Source organism: Gastrolobium bilobum, unplaced genomic scaffold (assembly GCF_033153095.1).
Source record: "Gastrolobium bilobum isolate Gb01-03AN ecotype WA unplaced genomic scaffold, APGP_CSIRO_Gbil_v1 utg19502, whole genome shotgun sequence".
Classification (NCBI taxonomy): Eukaryota; Viridiplantae; Streptophyta; class Magnoliopsida; order Fabales; family Fabaceae; genus Gastrolobium; species Gastrolobium bilobum.
Window position 1 is genome coordinate 21,989 of NW_026896796.1, and position 21,126 is coordinate 43,114.

The following is a 21,126-nucleotide window of genomic DNA, read 5'->3' on the forward strand; positions in this document are numbered from 1 at the left end:
ACCAATTTACACCCTTAGTGGTTGGAGGATAAATTTAAATAAATAAATAAAAACCCAAGAATAATAAATTTGGATCAATTACTTTTATTTAAAATGAATGGGTCCCACATGCTATGTGTCTATAACATGAGATACTAATCTTCTATAACATGATCTCTCGAGTAAGTAAGGTCGAAATATAATTATTATTTTTATAATCAGCCATGCCTTTTTTATTGACAAAAAACAACAAAACAAAGGGTTTATTGCTTCAAATATTATAGGAGATAAATTTATCTCCTATACACATAAAATATATGAGACCCATATTTTTTCGTTTTCTCTTTTCTCCTTATATAGGTCCCACAAGAGATAAAATTTTGTCTCCTACAACATAAAAAATATTAAACTCTAAAATAAAATAATGGTGGTGATAACAATAACAATATGTAATAAAAGGAAAAAAAGTTTCTAATGTTACTTTAGACAACTTTGTCTAATGTTCACTAAAACGACGTCGTTTTGAGATTAAAAAATCAAAAAATTAGAATGAGAAAAACTATTATAACCTTGAAATAAATTAAAATTACAAATACACCATGAATTCCGCCCCAAAACGATATCGTTTCGGTGAACATTAGATAAAGTTATCTAAAGTAACTTTAGAAAAAAAAACCTGTAATAAAATATCATGACTGTAGAAAATTGAAGATCGATTGTCATTGCTGAAAATTTATTCTCTTTCATTTTTCTAGGATTTGTCTAGTTTGAGGTGAAAAGAAAAGGATAAAAAAAAAAAAAGAGACAATGGAATAAAAATTGGAGAAATATTTGTTTGAATATTGTTTTCAAAAACAGTTTTTTAATTTTCTAAATTAAAAAAAAAATTGATAAAACTTATTTTATAAAAATAGTTATAAAAATTACAATTGTTTTTTTATTTTTAGAATTAAATTTAGAAAACATATCTAAGTTATTTTTGTTTAATGTTTTGATTTTTACTTTCAAAACAAAAAAAAAATTCATTAATTATTCTACAAAATAATTTTAAGAACAGAACATAATCAAACAGACCCATAAAATTCAAATTTTATGCCCTTTTTATTTAATAAAGAAATTAAATACTTAAGTGTTAAAAAATACATGTAAAATGTTAAATAGAGCTTTTACAATACCCAACCGAGCAATCTATAAATCTACCCTAATCTAGTCTCATCCCTTCTTTTATTTAATCTCTCTACCATCATTTTAAATAAGGGTGGCAATATGGGTTGAGCCCGGCGGGCCAACCCGCCAACCCGCCAAAACGGGACGGGTTGGGTTGAGATTTTTAACCCACCAACCCACCTCAACCCGCCCCGCCTAGAAGTGGGTCAAAACGGGTTCAACTCGCTGCGGGGCGGGTTGACCCGCCGGGTTTTAAATTTTTTTATTATTTTTTTACAATTAGGTAATATTTCATTAGTACTTAAATTGTTGTGATATTCAAATTTTTTTTTATCTGAGTACTTTCTAGAAAAAATAAAGAATAACAATTTTATTTATGACAAATGTTATATATTTATAAATTCCTAAAGAATGTTTGACAAATATTAGTATACATTTAAGATTGAGACTAAAAAAAATATAGAGAATTGTGAAATAAAATAAAATAATATTAAAAAAATTCATAAAATATAATTTATTTTTGAATTTTAATTAATTTTTTTTTAATTGGCGGGTTGGTGGGTTGACCCGCCAACTCGCCAACCCACCATAAAACAGGGTGGGTTCATCGACAACCCATTTTTTTGGCGGGTCAACCCGCCCCATTTTTTGCGGGTTGGTGGCGGGGCGGGGCGGGTCAACCCAAATTGCCACCCCTAATTTTAAATAGCAAATTGGATGAAGTTCGAGATGTTGATCCACAAAAAACATATTGGATTTAAATATACCAAAATGTCTAGACGTTCAGTTTTTGGCTCCGACAAATCATATTTCATCCCAGCTATTAGATTGGAGACAATTAACGCCAAATTCAAATATCAAAAGAGGGAAGGGGAGTCACACAAAAAGATAATGAACAGTGCGCACAAAAATAGGGATACAAACAAAAGGGCATATATATATATATATTCGCAGAAAGAGACTAGATAATAAGGTATTCTTTTTGTTGAACCTCGAGTAGAAGGGCTTTTACTCAGGTTAAGTTTACTATGCAAGTTTTATATTACAAAAACGCAAGCAACTCAGACACTAAAAGCAAATAGTGGGAGGAGGCCAGATGTTCAAAGAACAAGGTTTAAAACACTAAAACTAGAAATTGGTAGGGAACATACTGAACAAACCACCAGCACCATACTACTACCATCTATCTATATCGTTTGCAGCATTCTCCTCCCATAGCATAAATATTATATATATTCTCCCATTAATACATGAACAAGGTTTTGAAAACATTGTTCATCTTCCTTAACCCCCCACATCCCTTATCCAACCAAAAAAAGAAACCACCAAAATTGTGTAAATTAGCCCGGTCTGTTCAAACCAATGAATTTTCAGGCCTTGTCAGACTCAGCACCTTGTTGGTGGTGGTGGTGTGTGGCCAATCCGAGACCTTCATTGCGGTGCTTCTCCCAGAAGCCAGTGTCAGCTCTAGAATGTGCCCAATAGTACAAAATGGAGACCAACATGGAAAACAGAGTCAAGGCAGCCCCAGCAGCAAATACACCTTTGCGGAGGGTGGCACAAGACAAGTCATCCGCCCCAAAATACCCTCGGTACTTGGTGTGGTATGCGTTCCTCGCAGACCCTGCTACCAAGCATACCTCTGCTCCCAAAAAACTAACCCTGATTTCACAGTAATAATAATCAATAATAAAATTCAAATTCCTTCACCCCTTTTTATCCAATATAACAACTATTTCAATTCAATTTTTCATCTTTAACTGCAGAGTCCATAATCAATTCATTACTAATCTATGGCTCAAAAAAGTGCTTTTTCAACTACTAGGAACTTTCTTTCCCCCTAATTTAAACAAAATAATAATGAATAAAAGACAAATTAATAGGGTTTTAAAGCTGAAATTACATGATGTGATAATTGGAAAAAGAAGAGTGAAGCGTTACCATGAGAGAATGAAGAAGATGACGGCGCAAGTGGTGGACCAACCGGAGACAAGGCCTTTGCCGCAGCAAAGGCATCTGGTGACGGCGTTAAGGACGGCGTGGCTGAGGAGCAAGAGGGCGAAGGCGGCTAAGCCGTAAACGGTGGAGGCATCGGTGGTGTAAACGCAGAAAGTTCGGTCGTCGTACTCATCGGGGACCACTTTGGCCTGAAAAAGAAAAGGAAACAGATTTAAGAGCTCAATTGAAGAAAAGAAGAAGAGAGAGAAAGAAAGAGAGGGTTACCGCACTACGACGTCGTTCGGCGCCAACGGCGAAGACGAAAGCTATGAGATGCAGAGAGATGATGAGGACTAAAATAGTTACAGAAACTGCCATGATTTCAATATTCAATTTCGATTCCCTCTTCTTTCTTCCTCACTCACTTCACTCCCTTTTTTCTGCTCTCCTTAATTTATCTTCATATCTTTAGCTTCGTCCTTTCATTATAATACTACCCCCCTTCTCTTCCTTTCCTTCTTTTTATTTTATTTTATTTTTTCTACTTCCAAACCCCACCTTTTCCCCGTATTAGCTTTCCCTTTTTTATTCTTCACTTGTTACTCATCCATTTCATGCTTCGCTTCATGTGAATAATATTTATCTTATTTTCATCATTAACTTTACAAATGTTAAAAATAAGGAATAGAATAAAATAAAATAAAATAACCCAATAAAAATATACCAAACGAGAAATTAAAAAATGTTTTCTTTAGGCAGCAGTCAGCACCTGCCCTAGAGTCGAATTAGGGATTCGCGTTTGTGGACGCCAGTGCAAAAATTTGTTTTGCTCTCTGAGGTATTTGTATTGTATAAAAAGAAATGATGGGATCGGATACAGTGGGTGGAAGTGCACGGAAGATATATGAGTTTGACTATAATGCAGCGTAGACTCGCATCAAAACGACATATCATTTAATGATTTGGTGGCTGACAGAGTGGAGTTGTGACCAAAACGATGGTGCTGGGACCACAAGTGATTTGTGGTGGGACCCATTTACTTACTACGATCGTTAATCAGTCGAAACAAATAGCTGGAACTCGGGTTGTCTTTTCGTAGCACCGCTATCCTGCTCCCTCCTTCACTTGCTAGATTGAAGGTTACCCCGTTTTTGCAAGATTTTTTTTTTTTCAACCATGCAATGAAGGAAAAGATAACAAAATTAGTAGGCAAGCAATTATAATTAAACGTAAAAAAAATTACATAAAGTTTAATAAATGAATCTTATCCAAGTCAAAACATATAAAATTCTAATTATATTTCCTTATCAGTTCCCATAATGGAAAAACTTGTACCTCTTTTTACCATATCCCATAGGAGACAGTTGTGAAGCATTGAAAAAGAGTTCGTGTAAAAAAAAATTCGAAGTAATTTGAAAGCAATCATAAACTCAAATTCACTATCTTCGTTATCAAAATTTATCATAGACCCTGTAGCCAGCCGCCAGCGGAATGAGAATAGATGTTTTCATACGTAAAATTCACCCGGCGTCCGTCTCTCTTCATAAAAAATAATTCAACCTCTTTATATTTGTCCACAACCGCGCCATATTGTTCAACTGTCAGAAATACCAAGTGATCGGAACATACCCTATGACCTTGGCCAGGTCTTTCTTATGTTGCAAAATAAAATAAAAAAAGCTAAATCTGAAATAATGATGCCGCGGTATATCATAACCCGGGCTAGAATTTCAGAAAAATATGAAATTCAAGAGTAAGTCAATCAAAAATAAAGATTCAGTAATAATGCTGAAAATTAAAGGAAAAAAGAAAAAAAAATGAGAAACAATCCTAGCGATATTTAGTACAATACGAAAAGGGACTCAAAGACCCCAAACAAATCAAGTTTATTGCATATTAAAGCCGGCATATCAGCCAGGGTTACCATTAGATCCATTGTTCAAAACAACTCTTACACCTTTGACGAGAGCTTTTCAAAGGTTTATGTATGCCGAACCATTGGAATGAAATGAGAAGGAGCGAGACGTGGCTTAATAGTTGAACTTAAAATTCGGAGAAACAAAACCGAATACCAACTTTAGTTATTAAATCACGGTAGAAGAAAAAGAAAGGAGTCTCCTCCGAATTTCTCCAGGAACAAACAGGTTTGTCTTCGGCAGAAGGAAAATATTAAACCCAACCGGATTACCAACCGGAAGCCCAACTATATCCTCGACGCTCAAGTCGGATCTAATGCTCAAAACTTCTTTAGTAACACATGCATAGCTAGCTATTAACTCGGCATTGGGGGATGGATGCCTTGAGTCAACAGGGGCAACTTCAACTTCCAATTTTGCAAAAGGCGACTCCATGAAAACCTAGAACATAAAAGCTTGAAGATAAAAAAACAAGGGATAACATACCTGAATTAAAGAAATCATCATCGGATGAGCTAGACATATCATCCGAGAAATCAACATGGGGGCTTCTCCTATCAAAGATAGAACCTCGTTCCTGATTGCCCCCTTGATGTGGACAACTATCTAGAACGAGGTCGGTCATGGAATCATGGCCTTGTTCGATGAATTTAGAACTCAAATACACGTAGTAAAAGTAAGGCTCTGAGTTCGGATTTGCAGGGTTTGTGTTTACAACAGGTAGAGAAGTGTTAAACCCTGCTGATGGATGCTTAATAAGACGGGAGGTTTCAGGTCGACTGGATATTGAAATAGGGTTCACAAGTAGAGAACCAGATGATAGTTCGACCGTCTTTGACGAAGAACTCTTAAACATTGTTCTAATGTCCTGACCTGCCACTTCAGAACTATGGTCTCTACCTCGGCCTTGACCCAATTTGACAGGGGTAGAGGTATGGACTTCATCTTACCCCCTCCACTTTGAGACTCCCTCAACGTTGCAACCTGCTTATCTTCTTCCGTCCTAGGAATACCAAAGAACCAATATTATGGACCTGGGAGAGGCTCTGGATAAACCTTTCTTTTTCCTCATCAATTTCATCACTTCGACAAAAACCGCGAGGGAAGGTTGGTTTACCCCTACCACTAGGACTTCATTCACTCATAATAAAATGGTTTTGGAAGGTGGAATTAGAAGGGGATTAAATCAGTTTGTATTTCATAGCCCTTCACACCCAGGAAATAAAATACGAGTACAAAGCATACGCAAGGCCCAAATATTAATATCCATGGTCGAAGCACAACCAAAAGCCATAAATCAACATTCAAAAACTCTATCATTAAGGCTCGAAATTCAGAAACGGTATCAGAGCATGCAAATCTCTACATGAACTAAAATTGCAAGAAATAAAGCTAATGTGCCATGATACAAGAAATACCTAATGAAAAAGATGAAGTCCTCAGGGTGAAGAGACGTGCGAAGGAGACGAAGATATGAAGAACTCTAAAATGCAGAAAACACCAGCAAAATGAAGAAAATAAAGTGCGAAGCAAGATAAAGAAAAGAAAACAATTGAAACCCGTGAAATGAAAAGGCAGGCTTAAAATTGTAATATCATACTAAGACAAGATGATTGAGAGATGTTCTGATAGCTTACATTTAATGCAAATAAGGGACGACAGCTTACAACACACGTCACGCCACTTAAAAAATGCCACATGGAAATAAGTAACCATGATGTGGAAGAGATAAGAATGCCTAAGGTAAGTTCGAGTCAACAAGCTGAGATAATGGAATATAGCATTGCAATAGGAAGCCGGAATACATTCAACCTATTGGATATAACTCGAACAAGCACGAAATTGAATGAGAAGGCTCAACCTAATGCCGGGGTAACTTGGTTATTTGAGTTATTAGGTTGGGGGCAGTAAATATAGCCGTTTATAAATGTGACGAGATCAAATTATAAATTGAAGTATAGCAAACTTGAAACAGGATTAAAAACTGGACTTTGAAATATTACGTCCCTATATGTAATCCAAGTTATGCAAGCAAATCACCCCGGCTAATATGATCCGGAAAAACATTATGCACCCCAATAGCTCTGAAACCCAAGCTATTGGGCTAGATGCAACTGTTATGGACCTATGTAAGGTCCATGTATCTAAAAGCTTGGTAAAGGGTAATCGCATGACATCTAAGTAATGGTACAATTGGGCTTGTGGACCACAAGGCCCAATACTCCTACATTCATAGGTAAACTCTACAAATATGAGGTAAAACTTACAGGTATGATATAATTTCTCTCTAACTAATATAATGTCACTGTGAGCACACACACCACCCTATTGGTTGACGCCATTATAATTGTGTACAGTGATCTACTACCTCAAACTATCTAATTTATAGATACTAAGAGAAAATATTTGATCCTATATTAATCTACTAGTTTTTGGCTAGACATCTCTATCACCTAAACAAAAGAGAGGGTTGAGTTTTGCCAAGTCGCATACCCCTAAGGCCCTAACCCTATTTATCTAAATTCACAATATATGTCAATAGTTACGTTTATACATACATATGTATATAGTATGTGATATATGTTTAAATTTATTTTAATACATATGTATTATGTATATCTAAATTTATATTTATTTAGACTGCTATGTTATGTGAGAGATATTTAATTTGAAGTCAAATGTGTATGTGTAATAAATTTGCAGAAATTAAGAGTGGTCCTCTCATGTCTTTGAGAAGATGGAGTATAGAAAATTGCCGGAACTGTGAAAGCCAATTAATGTCAAAATAATAAAAATAAGAAACAAAATATTCTTTTGTATTCTTAATTGCAATCTCTAAAAGATCAATCGCAGTTAATGCTAATTCGCTTATAAAGAACAGGCAAAATATCGCTGAGAGATATTATTTTCATGGAGTGATTATACCATTTTAGACTTATTACTATATGTTCGGTTATTGTTATATTAATTCAAAATCAACAGTCGTTAATTATTTTTTCTTTTTTAACTTTGATTTCAAATTAATCCACCAATAACCAAACAAATAATAAGAATAATAATCTAAAATTGTGATAATTATACCTTTTCCTATTTTCATATATCGTTACATAGCCTTAGAATTAAGGGTGAAACTGGGTCGGGTCGGCCTACAGGGGCCTACGGCTCGGCCTACATCAGGCTAAACCTAACTTAGTATATTTTGTATAATAGGCCAGGCTCGGGCCTTAAAAAAGCCTGTTTAATAAAAAGGTCGTAGGTTCACTTTCAAAAGGTCGAGCCTCTAAGCCTACAGGCCGGCCTATATTGTACTATTTATTTTAAATAAAATAAAATAGAGTAAGTATGTCTTGAAGAAAAAAAAAGATATAAATTTAATCAATTGCAATTATTTATAACTTAATTATATTCGATTATATTTTAATAGAAATCTTATTTTATTTCTTATATAGGAGAAACCAACATCTCAACATGTTAGATTGTGTATATGAATATATTAAAAGATTTTTGGGAGAGGTTATACTTACTACAAGCATCATGATATGTTTGTTGGATTCATGTAGTTATTTTAATTTACATAGTATGGATTTGTTTATCTGATGAAATATATGTTATTTCGTTTGAGCATTTTTCTTTTGAAAATGACTTAAATGCATATTGTATTAGTTTTGTTACGATTCATGATTCTGTTTGGACGTTGAAATTATGATTTTTGGTGTAGCAACAGAATTTGAGTACTTTGTAAAGTTGATTCATGGTTATGCTTGGAAGTTAATAATTAACAGGCTAACGGGCCAAGTCAGGCCATTTGTTTTTTTTATAAACGGACCAAACTAGGCTAACAGTTAGACTCATACTAGGCTTGGGCCAGGCTAAATTGAAATTTTTTGACATAGGCTTGAACTTTTCGAGACAAAGTTTGGCCCAGCCCAGCCCACTTTCACCCCTACTTAGAATCCACAAACACAGTTTCTTTTCAATAATCTACGAGCGGTGACGTTTCATTGTTTTTTGAGATTGAGACATGCAACGTGCCTTCTTGTGATTGTTTTTCCGATCATGGATCTAGATTTCCTTTTTCCTCGATAACATGCAGGATACTGAACTGTTATGAAAGACACGAGTGAATCGAGTAAAATAATCATGTAGTAATAATTCAAAACGTGTTTGAAATTACCAGAAATATAATAAAATTATTCATGTTTAATTTCTCTAGCTTTAACTTTTCAGGTAATTGATTCATGATACGGTATTAAATTTTCAATGTCTAAATGATCCAGAATTTGATTCTTGCCAAATTACCAAGCTCATTCTTCTAATTAAAATCAAGTTAAAGACTGGAATCATTAATTGTATGAATTAATTTGATTTATAAATAGTTTTCTATCTATAAAATTTTAAATTAAGAATTAATCTGATTTTCAAATCGTTTAAATTTATATATTCAGATTATTTAGAAATTCATTAAAAATAATTATTTCAGTGGATTTGATTTGGTATTAATTTTAATTAAGGATTAGAAAATAAAATTATTAAACCCAAATAAACTCTATTCATTTAAAGTTATTCAAAATATAAAAATTACTTTAGAAATCAATTTAAATCTTACATATCACAGTTAATTCTAAATAGGAAAAACTTTACTTTCACCATTGTGGTTTATATGTGTATCATTTAGCACCATGTGGTTTAAAAATTATCATTTATATACATTGTGGTTGCAATATATGTCATTTAACCCTCCAAATGATTAAAATACCCTCATAATATAAAATATCAAAAATACTCTTAACAAACAAAATATTAAATTAAAAATAAAATATCAAAATTACCCCAGATTAAAATTAAAATCCTAATACCCTTTCTCTATTCTAATTTTGGATAAGGACAGTAAGGGGTAGAATAAATAGACGAGCATGCTTAACATTTAAATGGGGGATTGGCCTGATTTTTCTTCGGCACAGTGGGGTTGCTTAACATTTAAATATTCTTATTAGTATTATTATTTAGTAATAAATGCATTGACACTCTGCCAAAAGTAAGACACAAGACAGAAAACAAAAAACTGAAAAGGTACACAACAATTAATTAGAGTACTTGTTGTATATTTAACTAAATCCACATCTAACTGGAGGACATGGATAATTAGGGCGCACCTGAACATTCACGAAATCAATGGACTTAATTATGTAATATTATTTAAGTTGTATCTTTTGGAGCTGTATCTGATACGTCCATAAACTTTACAACAGAAAAACCAAAATAAAATATAGCTGGATGATAATATATAGATTATGTCTACCTAAAACTTTCTGATGCAGTAATTGCTTAGAGTAATATCTAACACCAGGTCATGTTTGTTCCTTTATGATGCAGTGAAAGTCCCTTCTGACTGTTACCTTTGTTATAGATATAGCAGATATGATGACCTTCACAAACATTGTTTTTTCTCGTTTAAGCTTGAGCAAATTGGAGAGATTTTTGGCCCAAAATACTCAACCCGGATTCACGTTCTCTCCCTTCAACCAATCAGACAATGCTTCGTTGCAAGTGTCTTTCAATAAAACCAATCTGTCCAAGTGTCTTTCAATATAGCCATTTGTTCAGGTGGAATAGAAAGATCAAAACATTAATTTGGAAGAACAACGAGTAACAAAGTTTCTAAAGTTTAATAAAATATAAATAAAACATATTATGATTTTATTTTAATTAAGTATATTTTTAACAATTCATCTTTAATTTAGTGTTTTGTTTGCTACGGGTATTTTTTATATTTTATATATGAGAGTATTTTAGTCATTCAGGAAATTAAATAACAGATGATGAAATCACAATGGATATAAGTGATAATTTTTAAATCATATAGTGCTAAACAATACACACAAATCATAATGGGTGAAAGTGAAATTTTCTCTTCTAAGATTTTTTATAATTTCAAATAAAACTTTAATTCTAAACAAATGAGAGAGAGTCAAAACTCAAAGTCATCTATATCTTCATTTAGAGATCATAGCTTATTTCATTTCTTGATCACATTTTTTTTTTTTACTTTTTCATCCCAAAATTTAACTATTTTATTTTAGGATTATCAAACTCTTATAGAGGCGACTCTTTCAATATAATTTTCATAATTTTTAGGGCTCAAATTAGATATCTCTAGTCAAAATAAACAAGTTCCTTATGTTTTGAACCAATAATTACTTATATAAATAGTTTATTTCATTCATATTTGTAATCCGAATATATCATTTCATATTTTATTTTAACATAATTATTTCACTTTAGAAGATTCCAATCCTCCACTACTTTTTAAGTAACAAATTAATCAATTGCCAGCAATGACTATTTCTTCTTCTATGTTTTACAAACACAATAGTTATAAATTATAAATTTATATATTCAAAAAATAGAAAATAACAAAATTATTATTTTAATTACTGATAATTTATTTATGATGCAAGAAGTAAGCTATATCTAAACGAATATTTATGCGATTCTGAATCTCTCATATGTTTAAGAATTGAAGTTGGATTTGGAATTATCAAAATTAAAATTAATTTGATTTGATATAAGTAGAATGAATGAATAAATAATATAAGGATAAAATTTTGAAATCGAAGAATTAAATTAATATCAAATCGAACCCACTTAAATAATTAATTTTAAAGAATTCGTACATACACAATATAAATTTAAAAGGTTTCAAAATCAGATTAATTCTTATTTTTAAACCTTATAAATAGAAAATGATTTACAAATCAAAATAATTCAAAAGACCAGTGATTCGAAACACGCTCTGAATTATTACGACGACATGTGCAATAATTTACTAGATTAACACGTGATTGGTTGTTTTTCTTTCGTAACAGTTGGGTATCGTATTAACAAGGAAAAAGAAAATCGAGATCCATGTACATTTGCGGAAAAACAATCACAAGGTCTCAAAATCTCAAAAAACAAAGAAACGTCAATTACTGTTTATGGATTCGAAGGCTCTGTTAACGCTACATGAAAAATAGCAACTCCCAGCGATATTTTGCCTGTTCTCCATATTAGCTAATTAGCATTAAATGTGATTGATCTTTCAAATTAAGACTAGCTAATTAGCATTAACTTTTTCATTGATCTTATCTTTCAGATGTTGCAATTAGGACTAAAAAAAGAATATCCTCTTTCTTATTTCTATAAATTAAAAATTGGCTTTCCCAATTCCCACATTGGTGTTGTGTGTACTAAATTTCCATGGCCAATTCCGATCTCTCGATGCTTTTGCCAAGGGTTCTCATTGTTTCTCGCCGTGCCATCCGCAAGAACAAATTTGTAGATTTTGTTGGTAACGTTCTCTCTCTCTCTCTCTCTGACTCACTCAATCTCTCACCGACACAAATGGAGTGCTGCCATTGTTGCAATAAGCTGTTACACTCTTATTATTTTTACTAGATTTTGTTTCCATGCATTACTCTCTAAAAGGTGATTACTTTCATATGATACATATTTCAGTAATACGATACACACACAGACACTCTTTCCCTCTCATAGAAAAACATGCATCTGTTCCTCATTGGCTCGCTCTGACCGACCAAGTTGAGAAGGGGGTTTGTTTTATATCTTTTAGATTTCAGTTTATATGAAGATCAATCGCCAAAACATCAAATAATAATAAAATATGTTAACATTTACATGTGCAATGTACACCTGTTCAAATATTTAAAAGACTTCTAGCAAATCAATATTTATAAAACACCCAACATGTTTTGGAATGTGTGAACATAGTTATCATTTTTTATGGGTTACACATAATGACTTTGTAAATGCTATTCCACATGTCATTAACAAGTTACCAATTTTAAATGAAAACAACTTCATATGATATTATTCATGAATTGTCAGCATTCGACAATAGTACTAGTCTCAGCTTTAGTAACACTTAAGTGCTCAAGGAATGGAATGAATTAAAATAATTGATGCATCAGCTCCACGTTTTTTTACCTTGAATTATTTCATTTTTTTACCTACATTAAGCAAGGATATATTTAGTTGATGATAACTTTCAAAGGCATTCAAAGGTCCTTCATTTGATTCCCTTTCAACTTTGCAATATATGAAATTTATCATTACTGAGACCTAAGTAGGAATACAATCAAATGAACAGGTGAGTATCATCTGGATCTCATTGTAAGATATGGAGCTGTTCCAGTCATTGTCCCAAGAGTTAGTGGAGTTCACACTCTCTTACAAAGCTTTGAACCTATCCATGGAGTTCTTCTTTGTGAAGGTGAGGACATTGATCCCTCCCATTATAATGCAGAACTGTCTGGACTTTCACCTGAAGAGCTTGAGCATATCAGGAACCTTCACCCAAGTGATACTGCCATTGATGAAGAGAAAGACTCTATTGAGCTAAGGCTTGCAAAGCTCTGTCTTGAAAGAAATATACCTTATTTGGGTATATGCAGGGGGTCTCAAATCCTTAATGTTTCATGTGGGGGCACACTTTACCAAGATGTAGAGAATGAACTTTTGGGGAAATACCCCGAGTTGTTCCAAAGAGTAGCTCATATAAACTATGAGAATTATGATGGACATCGTCATTTGATAAAAGTAATGACGAACACTCCCTTACATGATTGGTTTAAGGACTCTTTGGAAGATGAGAAAATGGAGATCATGGTGAATAGTTACCACCATCAGGGTGTTAAGGGACTGGCACAGCGATTTGTTCCAATGGCATTTGCTCCAGACGGTCTGGTTGAAGGATTTTATGATCCAAATAATTATAATCCTGAAGATGGAAAATTTATTATGGGCCTTCAATTTCATCCAGAGAGAATGAGACACCCAGGTAGTGATGAATTTGATTACCCTGGATGCAGTATGGCTTATCAGGTACTATTGCTTTCCTGAAGTGCATTTTTTGTTCCTACTCATTTGCTGTCTATGTAAATTGCTATAAGAAAGAAAAACAATTTAGGGTTTCCGTTCCTGGTTGTGACATAGGAATTTGTGAAGGCTGTAATCGCCTATGAGAAAAAACTTAGCTGCTCAACATTGGTGCCAAGGGCCACAAAGCTTAGTGAGGAACTGGAGTTAAAGAGAAAAATCATCCTGAAAAGCTTCTCAGTCGCTGGAAACATTTACAAGTCTGAGTCTCAAATGGTTGCAAACCAAAGTTCTGAACTTGAAGCAGGAGCAGATTTTCTACAGGTTACCCCTTAATTTAATAGTACAATTCACATTTTACCCGTAAATGATTTACTTGAATTGATGTGCGTGTGATGTGGTTTCAAAAGTTTTAATTAACACCATCATTTATCTATAGTCCTACATAACCGAGGGAGTTACAAAAGAAAAAGGCATGATTATTTACAAAAGTTATAAATGTTTACAAAAACAGACTTCATCTAACAGCTACTGTATATTTTCTCAACTAATTCTTCGATCCAAATTTGTGCTGCGGCCACAGCGGGTTCAATCTGAGATGGTTAAATGCTTTCTTGCAGGCAAATATAGCACTGAGTTTGCAGCAGGAGAATAGGTTAAAGCAGGTTGGTGCAACAATTAGAAATGGTTCAGTTTTTACACACAAGCTGAAAATGTATCAGGTGAGGGAAAAGGTTGCAACGACTATGATGGCAAATATGTCCGTAGAACAGTTATCTGAAATGATGTCCTTCTACGGATTAATGCGTCAGATATGTTCGGAGACATTGGAGAGAAAGATGCATGACCTATTGCAGGAAGAAAGTTGATTTTCTTAACAGTAAAATGGAAGGATCATAAGTGTGCAGAAATCTTTATAAATTTTTTTCACTTTGCTGCCTTTGTTTTTTCTCCATTTTCTCTAGTGGCTTCTTTCAAATTACAATGAATGAATATTATCATTCGTTTTGCTCCTTTTGGTTAAATGCTGGTGCTTTTTTTCTTTCTTTCCTTGCCTCTCCTTGATGAAGGGCCATTCATTTCTGTCGTCGTAGTAGAAATATACGTCAAGTATTTGTTTCGGGATTTACACGTTTTGAGAATTATTCATTAGTACCCGCATTAGCGCCCACAAAATTTGCACTATTTGCAAGTGGATTGTGCTTAAAGGATAAGACTTCAATTTTTTTGACCTCTGCTTATGAATGATTTCCATTAGGTATAAACTTCAATCTCAGTAATGGTAGTAGTGATCATTGCTCCCGAAGAAACTTACACGTCTAACTCAGTAATGAAGGAGCATATTTTTAATATTACCTAAGTAGATAAAAAAAAAAGTGGAAGGAATAAATGTAATAGTTAAATTATTATTTTTTAATCTTAACAAGTGATAATACTGAATCTACATTACTGCGAAGAGATTTTTATAGTGAAGGGATTTGATAATTTAAATTTAAACTGCGAAGAAAAACAAAGCATGACAAAAGTAACAAAACAAAGTTGTCTCTTCTGCGGTAGTAAAATTGGTGTACTAGCTTTTTATCGATCTAGCAAACCGAGGCTTCCCACAGCGTCAGGTCACTCGGGAAGCAAAGTGAGGTTTTCCAATCTCAAACGAGCAAACTTACGTTTCCTAGAAAATAGGTCGCCCGATAGAATTCAATCCAAATAACTTGATAAATACAGAACCACAAAACCTACACGGAAACCTCCCCACCTTGAATTTGATCTAGTTCAAATAACGTTTAGTTAAAGGGAAAAGTGTTTGTCATTTTAAATGAAAGAAAGTTATGTCATTTTAAGAGAGATACAGACACAAAAAATTTGAATTTTAAATTAAAAAAAACCACTCACTTTCTCTCTCTCATGATTTTCGTTTTTCTGTGTCTATCTCTCCCTTAAAATGAGATAACTTATGTCATTTAAAATGACAAACATCAAACCCTTAATTAAAAGAAAAAGAAAAAAAAACATTCTACAAACTCGAATTATTTAGTTAAAACGTGGTTAGTATGAGTATCCCCGGCACTAGCAGAGCTGCAGTTAAAATTACGGTAGAACCAAAAGTGGGCGTCAACTTTTCTAACAACAAATTATTATTAAAAAACCAAAGATTTCACCCTACAAACAATTTCATTGCTATGAAACTCAACAAAAAGTTGTACAAGTAATGCAGCTAAGAAACGTAACAGTCAGACTTAAAATACAGAGTTGGGGCAATTCAAACTTGAGTTCAGCTAACACCAAATCCAGTAAAATTCCCCAATAAATTAAAGCTAAGTCGTATATAGTTATTATCAGGACAGAAAAAACGCAGCCTGTCTCTTTAACAAAACCATACCAACATAAAATATAGTTGGAAAACGACAGGAAACAACCGTTGTAGGACTCATTGATGTTAGCAAACAAAACAACCTCATAACAGATATCAGCCAGCACTTATGAAGCAGCTCTTTAATCTGTACAGATCCACCGTGAACCCATTCTGAAGTTTCCTTAACAGTGCCACTTATCCAGAACTTCGCTGCTTCTATTACCATTACTTTTTTTACTCTTTCACTTATTACAGCAGGAAACAAAGCAGGGAACTATAATGAACAGATCTTAACACCTTGTTTTCTTTTTTCTTTTTCCTTCAATCAAATAGGTGATTAACTCTGACTTCATCCAGAATAACATCCAAGAAATGGGTCAAAGCAGCTATTGGCAAAAAAACTAGGTCCACTTCTTAAATGGCTGAAGTAAAACAGTTACAGTCACCTTAGCATCATCAACGGTTGAAAAACAGGAAATCAGGGTGACTGACCTGATGCAGTCTTAACCACTTGTCAGCAGCTTGCAAAAGAGAGTTAGCTAATTGGCGCTCATATCCACCATTAGGAGTCCACAGAGATCCTTTGAACTTGTATGAAGCAAGACCAAAAGCTGGTAAACACATTTTAGGGACACCGTCCATCTCAGTAGGATATGATGATACGGGAGCCTGCACTCTTTGTGAACCTGAAGAAAATAATGTATGTTTCATTAAAGCAACCGATGCAAAATAGAAAATGGACTACCGGTAATAACAAACAAATCCAGCATCTCACAATAATTGAGCCCTGGATATAATTATTATGACCTATAACTGGCAATGTAGACTCAAATAGAAAAAAAAACCCAAGATAAAAAAACATCAGTTTTTGTAGTAGACGAGGACAAATATAGAACCCCAACTAATCCAAATGATGTTTTCATAATTTTAAAGGAGAAGAGGCAGAAAGATCACTTTTAAAAAGAAAAAGAAAAATATATCTGATTTAAAATATAATAAAGCAGCATTTACGCCAAGAAATTTGCTAATCACCATTGAAATCAATAATCATGCATTGTGGTGCTCATTGATGGATCTCAAGAAATAAGAACAAAACAGTGGAAGAAAGATCAAAATTACCGGTGCCAAGACATTAGCCATATACAGATGATTGTGAACTAGGGAAGGTTGTGGAACCAAAATATAGAAAAGGGCATCAAGTATACATACTATCAATAGCACAAGAAGAGGTTCTAAAATTACATTTATAGTACATAAAATAACATATCACAAACTAGTTAATGGATTAATGCTAACAGCCTAACACAACAATGTTTCTCAAACTTTGTTATAAAGCAAAACACACTACAGCAGAAATGAAGCAAAAAGCCATCCTACCTCCCACTGGTGTATGAAGAGAATGGTAAGTCAGAAAGCAAGCATCAAGATCTTTTAATGTTGGACCAGTTGGTATCCTGTAAATTGGATACCTACAAGCAAAACATAAAACGGCTCAGTCCCTTGTGCATCTTGTAAGCTGAATGTTAAAGCACAGAAGTAAAGAAGAATACCATGCTACAGATATCCAACTTGATGATAGTATATCACAACTTCTAAGTGTCACCAGTTCAGGGAAACGAAAAGCAAGGTCCGTTATCTATCCAACCACACAAAAGAAAATATAATCAAAAGGCTAATCATGGATGTAATGCAGATAACAAATGATCAAAACTCTGTTCCAGTAAAATTGAGGAGGAAGCCAAGAATGTGGCAAGGTAGAGTGAGTTAGCACACCTTATCAGCCAAAGGTTCACGGCTGTAAGGAGGATCCCGTTCAAGATACTCAAAAAGCAAGTAGCCCTGAGAATTGAGGGATTCACCATCATCACTAGAAAAACCATCTTGTGGGCGAGTATGGTGGTCTCTCAAAGATAATCTACCCATCCAATGAGGTACCTCCTCTGACAGGTGGTGAAGATTCCTTTGCTCCCTCACATATTTCAATTCTCTTTCAGGTTCACAATCACTGCTACCATCACTACTTGAGTCCCTAAAATCACTGTCGCTGTCCACGCCTAATTGCCTATATATGAATGAAACAATAATATTATTATATGCATATCTGAGAAGAAGGCAGTATTGATAAATGCACCATATAAATATTGAGAACAAAGAAAACCAAACAGTAGATTAACACTTAGCTTAAAGCATTCAACTAAGTAGAATGCTATATTATGCAAACAATAAAGATCAACATCTAGAGGAAATCAAAAGGGCACAAACTAGCAACGAATATTAAATTATACTGCAACATATTTAAATCCGTAAACTCCTTACAATAAAATTTGCAAATTGCAATGTATGTACCCAAAACAGTCCTATTATTTGGCTCCTATTCACATTCTCACCCTTTCAAATACTCACTAAAATTAATTTTCCGAATAGGGTCCAAAGAAACAAAAACATACCTTGACTTTACAGATGGCTTCACAGTCTGGGCATAAATTTGAATTCCAGAAAGATAGGGAACGTAATATTGAACAACACTATCATTGTCATTTAGTACAAGCGGCACTCCAGCACCATATGCACTCCATTCCCTGAAAGATTCCCACAAATCACCAAGAACAAAGTAGGGCTGAAACTCCCCATCGCACGTCCTTAAGCCTCGCGTGGTCCTCTGCAACATCCAATTTACAATCAATATACAAGGAAAAACAAAAATATTTCACATTAACAACCGCACAGTTCCCAAGCAACGAAAAATCATCATATTATTTATTTATTTATTTATTTATTTATTTTGGATGACAAATTTGCTTCTTTTTATTATTTTTCCTTTTAAACTAAAATATACTCTCCATTTCTCGATCCCTTTCAAAATTAAATACTGTCTTAAATGCTACACTTACCCTTCAAATTCAATTCATCGGTTACAAAGAAAGACACAAACTTTAAAACGAATTTCAATTAATCCAACAACTAATAAATGAAACACGGTTTCATCAGTAACCCAGTTTTAAGCTGTAACAAAACTTGGTCTAGTGATTAGAAAACCAACCTTAGAGAGATACTGAGGAGGCACAGAGGGCATGATCGCCTGCAAGAACTGCTCCAGATTACTCAATCGCTTCACCGCCGGCTCACACGACGGTACTGCAGCAGTCTTCTTGGCCTCGTCTGACCCGACCCGGTTCTCGGGTTCCCTATTTACCGAATCCAACGATTTCTCTCTAACAGACGGCGATGACCGACTCGCCGTGACGTCGCTGTGAGCTCTACGCAGCCTATCATTAACTACGCTGTGAAAGGACCGGCGAGCATTCGGCGGATTATAAAACCGATCCTCTCCACGAGCACGCCCAAAGTTCAAGCCAGTACCCAACATTCCTATACACAATCAGAGACAAGAAAAGAGAGGGGGAAACGCGACCCAGAAAACAAAAACAGAACTTTTTGACGGGTATTGGATAAACCTCGAGTGTGGTCAACGGTATTTTGGATAAACTATGCTGAGATTGGTAGCAATTCGATGGGAACTATGAGGAATAAGAGGATCTGAGGCAATTCTAGGGTTTCGGGGGAAATGGGGGGGTTTTTGTTTTGAGGAAAGGGTTTGAGTTGAGGGTTGATGTTCTGTGAATCGGAAAGAGAGAAAAAAGCGATGGGTCTTTGAGTTAAATAAAAAGGGAAACGTGGAGAGAGTCAGAAAATGGATCTGGCTGTTGGAGAGTGCAGGCACAAGGTGGGGACGAAGGTCAAAAAGGTAATATTAACAGAGGGGTAAGTTGATTGAATGAATGAATGCGAAGGGAATGAAGGAAGAAACGTAAAAAATGTAAATGAACAAAGTAGACTTCTGAACCTCTTTATTTTCCGTTTTTATTACTATCAATGGCCAACCACAAACTACACCTTCGAAATTTTCTTTTATCTATTATTATTAAATATTCTTTTAAAAAAATAGATATACACCTAGGGATGTAACCGGGCCCAAGTTTGACTTGCTTTGGTTTAGGTTTGCTCTGATTAACTTAATAAATAAAATCAGCTTAAGTTTTTAAAAAAAATTGTTTAACTAATAAGTCCAAACTTCATTTAATGAGACTTGGTTTGAAAGTCCGTGAGCTGATCCAATATATTATTATAATAAATAATATATTTTATGTCATTAAATCATTAACCTTATTTTTGTATCTCTATTTTTTTACTATTGTCTTTAATTTCACAATCAACTAACCAAACTCAGGTACTCTTTCTTTATTCTTCTTTGAAGATTATAATATAATAAACTTTGGAATTTAGATAGCTTATTCTATTAAAAGTAAGGTCGTCGCAAGTTTTTTTGTGTGTTCTTTTCTGCCTTGCAAGGAGCGCCGATCGCATATTCTCCTGATTTATTAAGTCATCGTGAGCTGAATTAATGTTTAAGAAGAAATTGTGGAACTCATTATTCGATTTTAAAATATATGTAGACTGAGTGGGTTCTATGATTATTTTTCTCTAACGAAATAATATAGAATTTGATGTATTTATAGTCTCAACATTTAGACGTATGTGAGTTTGAAAAAAATATATTTTATAATTATAAATGAGCCAAGACAGGCTCAAGCCAAACCTTTATTTTTTATAAACAAGGCAAGCCTAGAATTTAGCTCCTACCAAACTAATGAGCCAAGCCCAGTGGTGGAGTCACGTTGGTGCCAATAAGTACCTTGGCACTAGCTAATTTAGCCACGTTTATTTAGCTACGTTTGAAACGTAGCAAATCATGTTTCAAGTTTTTTGAAAATTAACCACGTTTTGGTCGTAGCTATATAACCGTGGCACCAGTGAATTTTTTGGCATTAGCATAAATGCCTTGTTGGCTCCGCCACTGGCCAAGCCAAGCTCAAAATATTTTTTCTTAAAGTTGGC

The 21,126-nt window shown here is 34.1% G+C and overlaps 3 protein-coding genes across 4 annotated transcripts; 1 reads left to right on the top strand and 2 right to left on the bottom strand.

Moving 5' to 3' along the window:
- Positions 1-2,122: 2,122 nt before the first annotated feature.
- LOC133302042 (uncharacterized) lies at positions 2,123-6,511 on the bottom strand. 2 transcript variants are annotated; one of them, XM_061501764.1, is made up of 4 exons: positions 6,419-6,511; positions 3,370-4,212; positions 3,088-3,293; positions 2,123-2,808 (listed from the first exon to the last, which is right to left on the bottom strand). In XM_061501764.1, exons 2-4 carry the CDS (start codon positions 3,460-3,462, stop codon positions 2,517-2,519), a joined length of 591 nt encoding a protein of 196 aa, XP_061357748.1. In that variant the 5' UTR covers positions 3,463-4,212; positions 6,419-6,511; the 3' UTR covers positions 2,123-2,516. The 2 variants fall into 2 exon arrangements, with proteins under 2 accessions (XP_061357748.1, XP_061357747.1); XM_061501763.1 differs by having other exon boundaries at positions 3,370-5,441; positions 6,419-6,434.
- Positions 6,512-12,239: 5,728 nt separating this feature from the next.
- Positions 12,240-14,746, top strand: LOC133302036 (putative glutamine amidotransferase GAT1_2.1). The gene is made up of 4 exons (XM_061501756.1): positions 12,240-12,330; positions 13,150-13,883; positions 13,995-14,201; positions 14,498-14,746. The coding sequence occupies exons 1-4, from the start codon at positions 12,240-12,242 to the stop codon at positions 14,744-14,746; spliced, it is 1,281 nt and encodes a 426-aa protein (XP_061357740.1).
- Positions 14,747-15,994: 1,248 nt separating this feature from the next.
- LOC133302044 (uncharacterized) lies at positions 15,995-20,156 on the bottom strand. Its single transcript, XM_061501767.1, has 6 exons — positions 19,271-20,156; positions 18,678-18,889; positions 18,004-18,292; positions 17,781-17,866; positions 17,608-17,699; positions 15,995-16,916 (listed from the first exon to the last, which is right to left on the bottom strand). Exons 1-6 carry the CDS (start codon positions 19,595-19,597, stop codon positions 16,687-16,689), a joined length of 1,236 nt encoding a protein of 411 aa, XP_061357751.1. The 5' UTR covers positions 19,598-20,156; the 3' UTR covers positions 15,995-16,686.
- Positions 20,157-21,126: the final 970 nt, after the last annotated feature.

Excerpts from the sequence above, each read along its gene's own strand:
- LOC133302042 (XM_061501764.1), bottom strand. The coding sequence starts at position 3,462 with ATGGCAGTTTCTGTAACTATTTTAGTCCTCATCATCTCTCTGCATCTC. Across the intron at positions 3,294-3,369 it reads CCGAACGACGTCGTAGTGCG|GCCAAAGTGGTCCCCGATGA; the intron begins GTAACCCTCTCT and ends TTTCTTTTTCAG. Across the intron at positions 2,809-3,087 it reads ATCTTCTTCATTCTCTCATG|GGTTAGTTTTTTGGGAGCAG; the intron begins GTAACGCTTCAC and ends CTGTGAAATCAG.
- LOC133302036 (XM_061501756.1), top strand. The coding sequence starts at position 12,240 with ATGGCCAATTCCGATCTCTCGATGCTTTTGCCAAGGGTTCTCATTGTT. Across the intron at positions 12,331-13,149 it reads CAAATTTGTAGATTTTGTTG|GTGAGTATCATCTGGATCTC; the intron begins GTAACGTTCTCT and ends TCAAATGAACAG. Across the intron at positions 14,202-14,497 it reads CAGGAGCAGATTTTCTACAG|GCAAATATAGCACTGAGTTT; the intron begins GTTACCCCTTAA and ends GCTTTCTTGCAG.
- LOC133302044 (XM_061501767.1), bottom strand. The coding sequence starts at position 19,597 with ATGTTGGGTACTGGCTTGAACTTTGGGCGTGCTCGTGGAGAGGATCGG. Across the intron at positions 18,890-19,270 it reads CTCCTCAGTATCTCTCTAAG|AGGACCACGCGAGGCTTAAG; the intron begins GTTGGTTTTCTA and ends TGGATGTTGCAG. Across the intron at positions 17,700-17,780 it reads AGTTGGATATCTGTAGCATG|GTATCCAATTTACAGGATAC; the intron begins GTATTCTTCTTT and ends TTTTGCTTGTAG.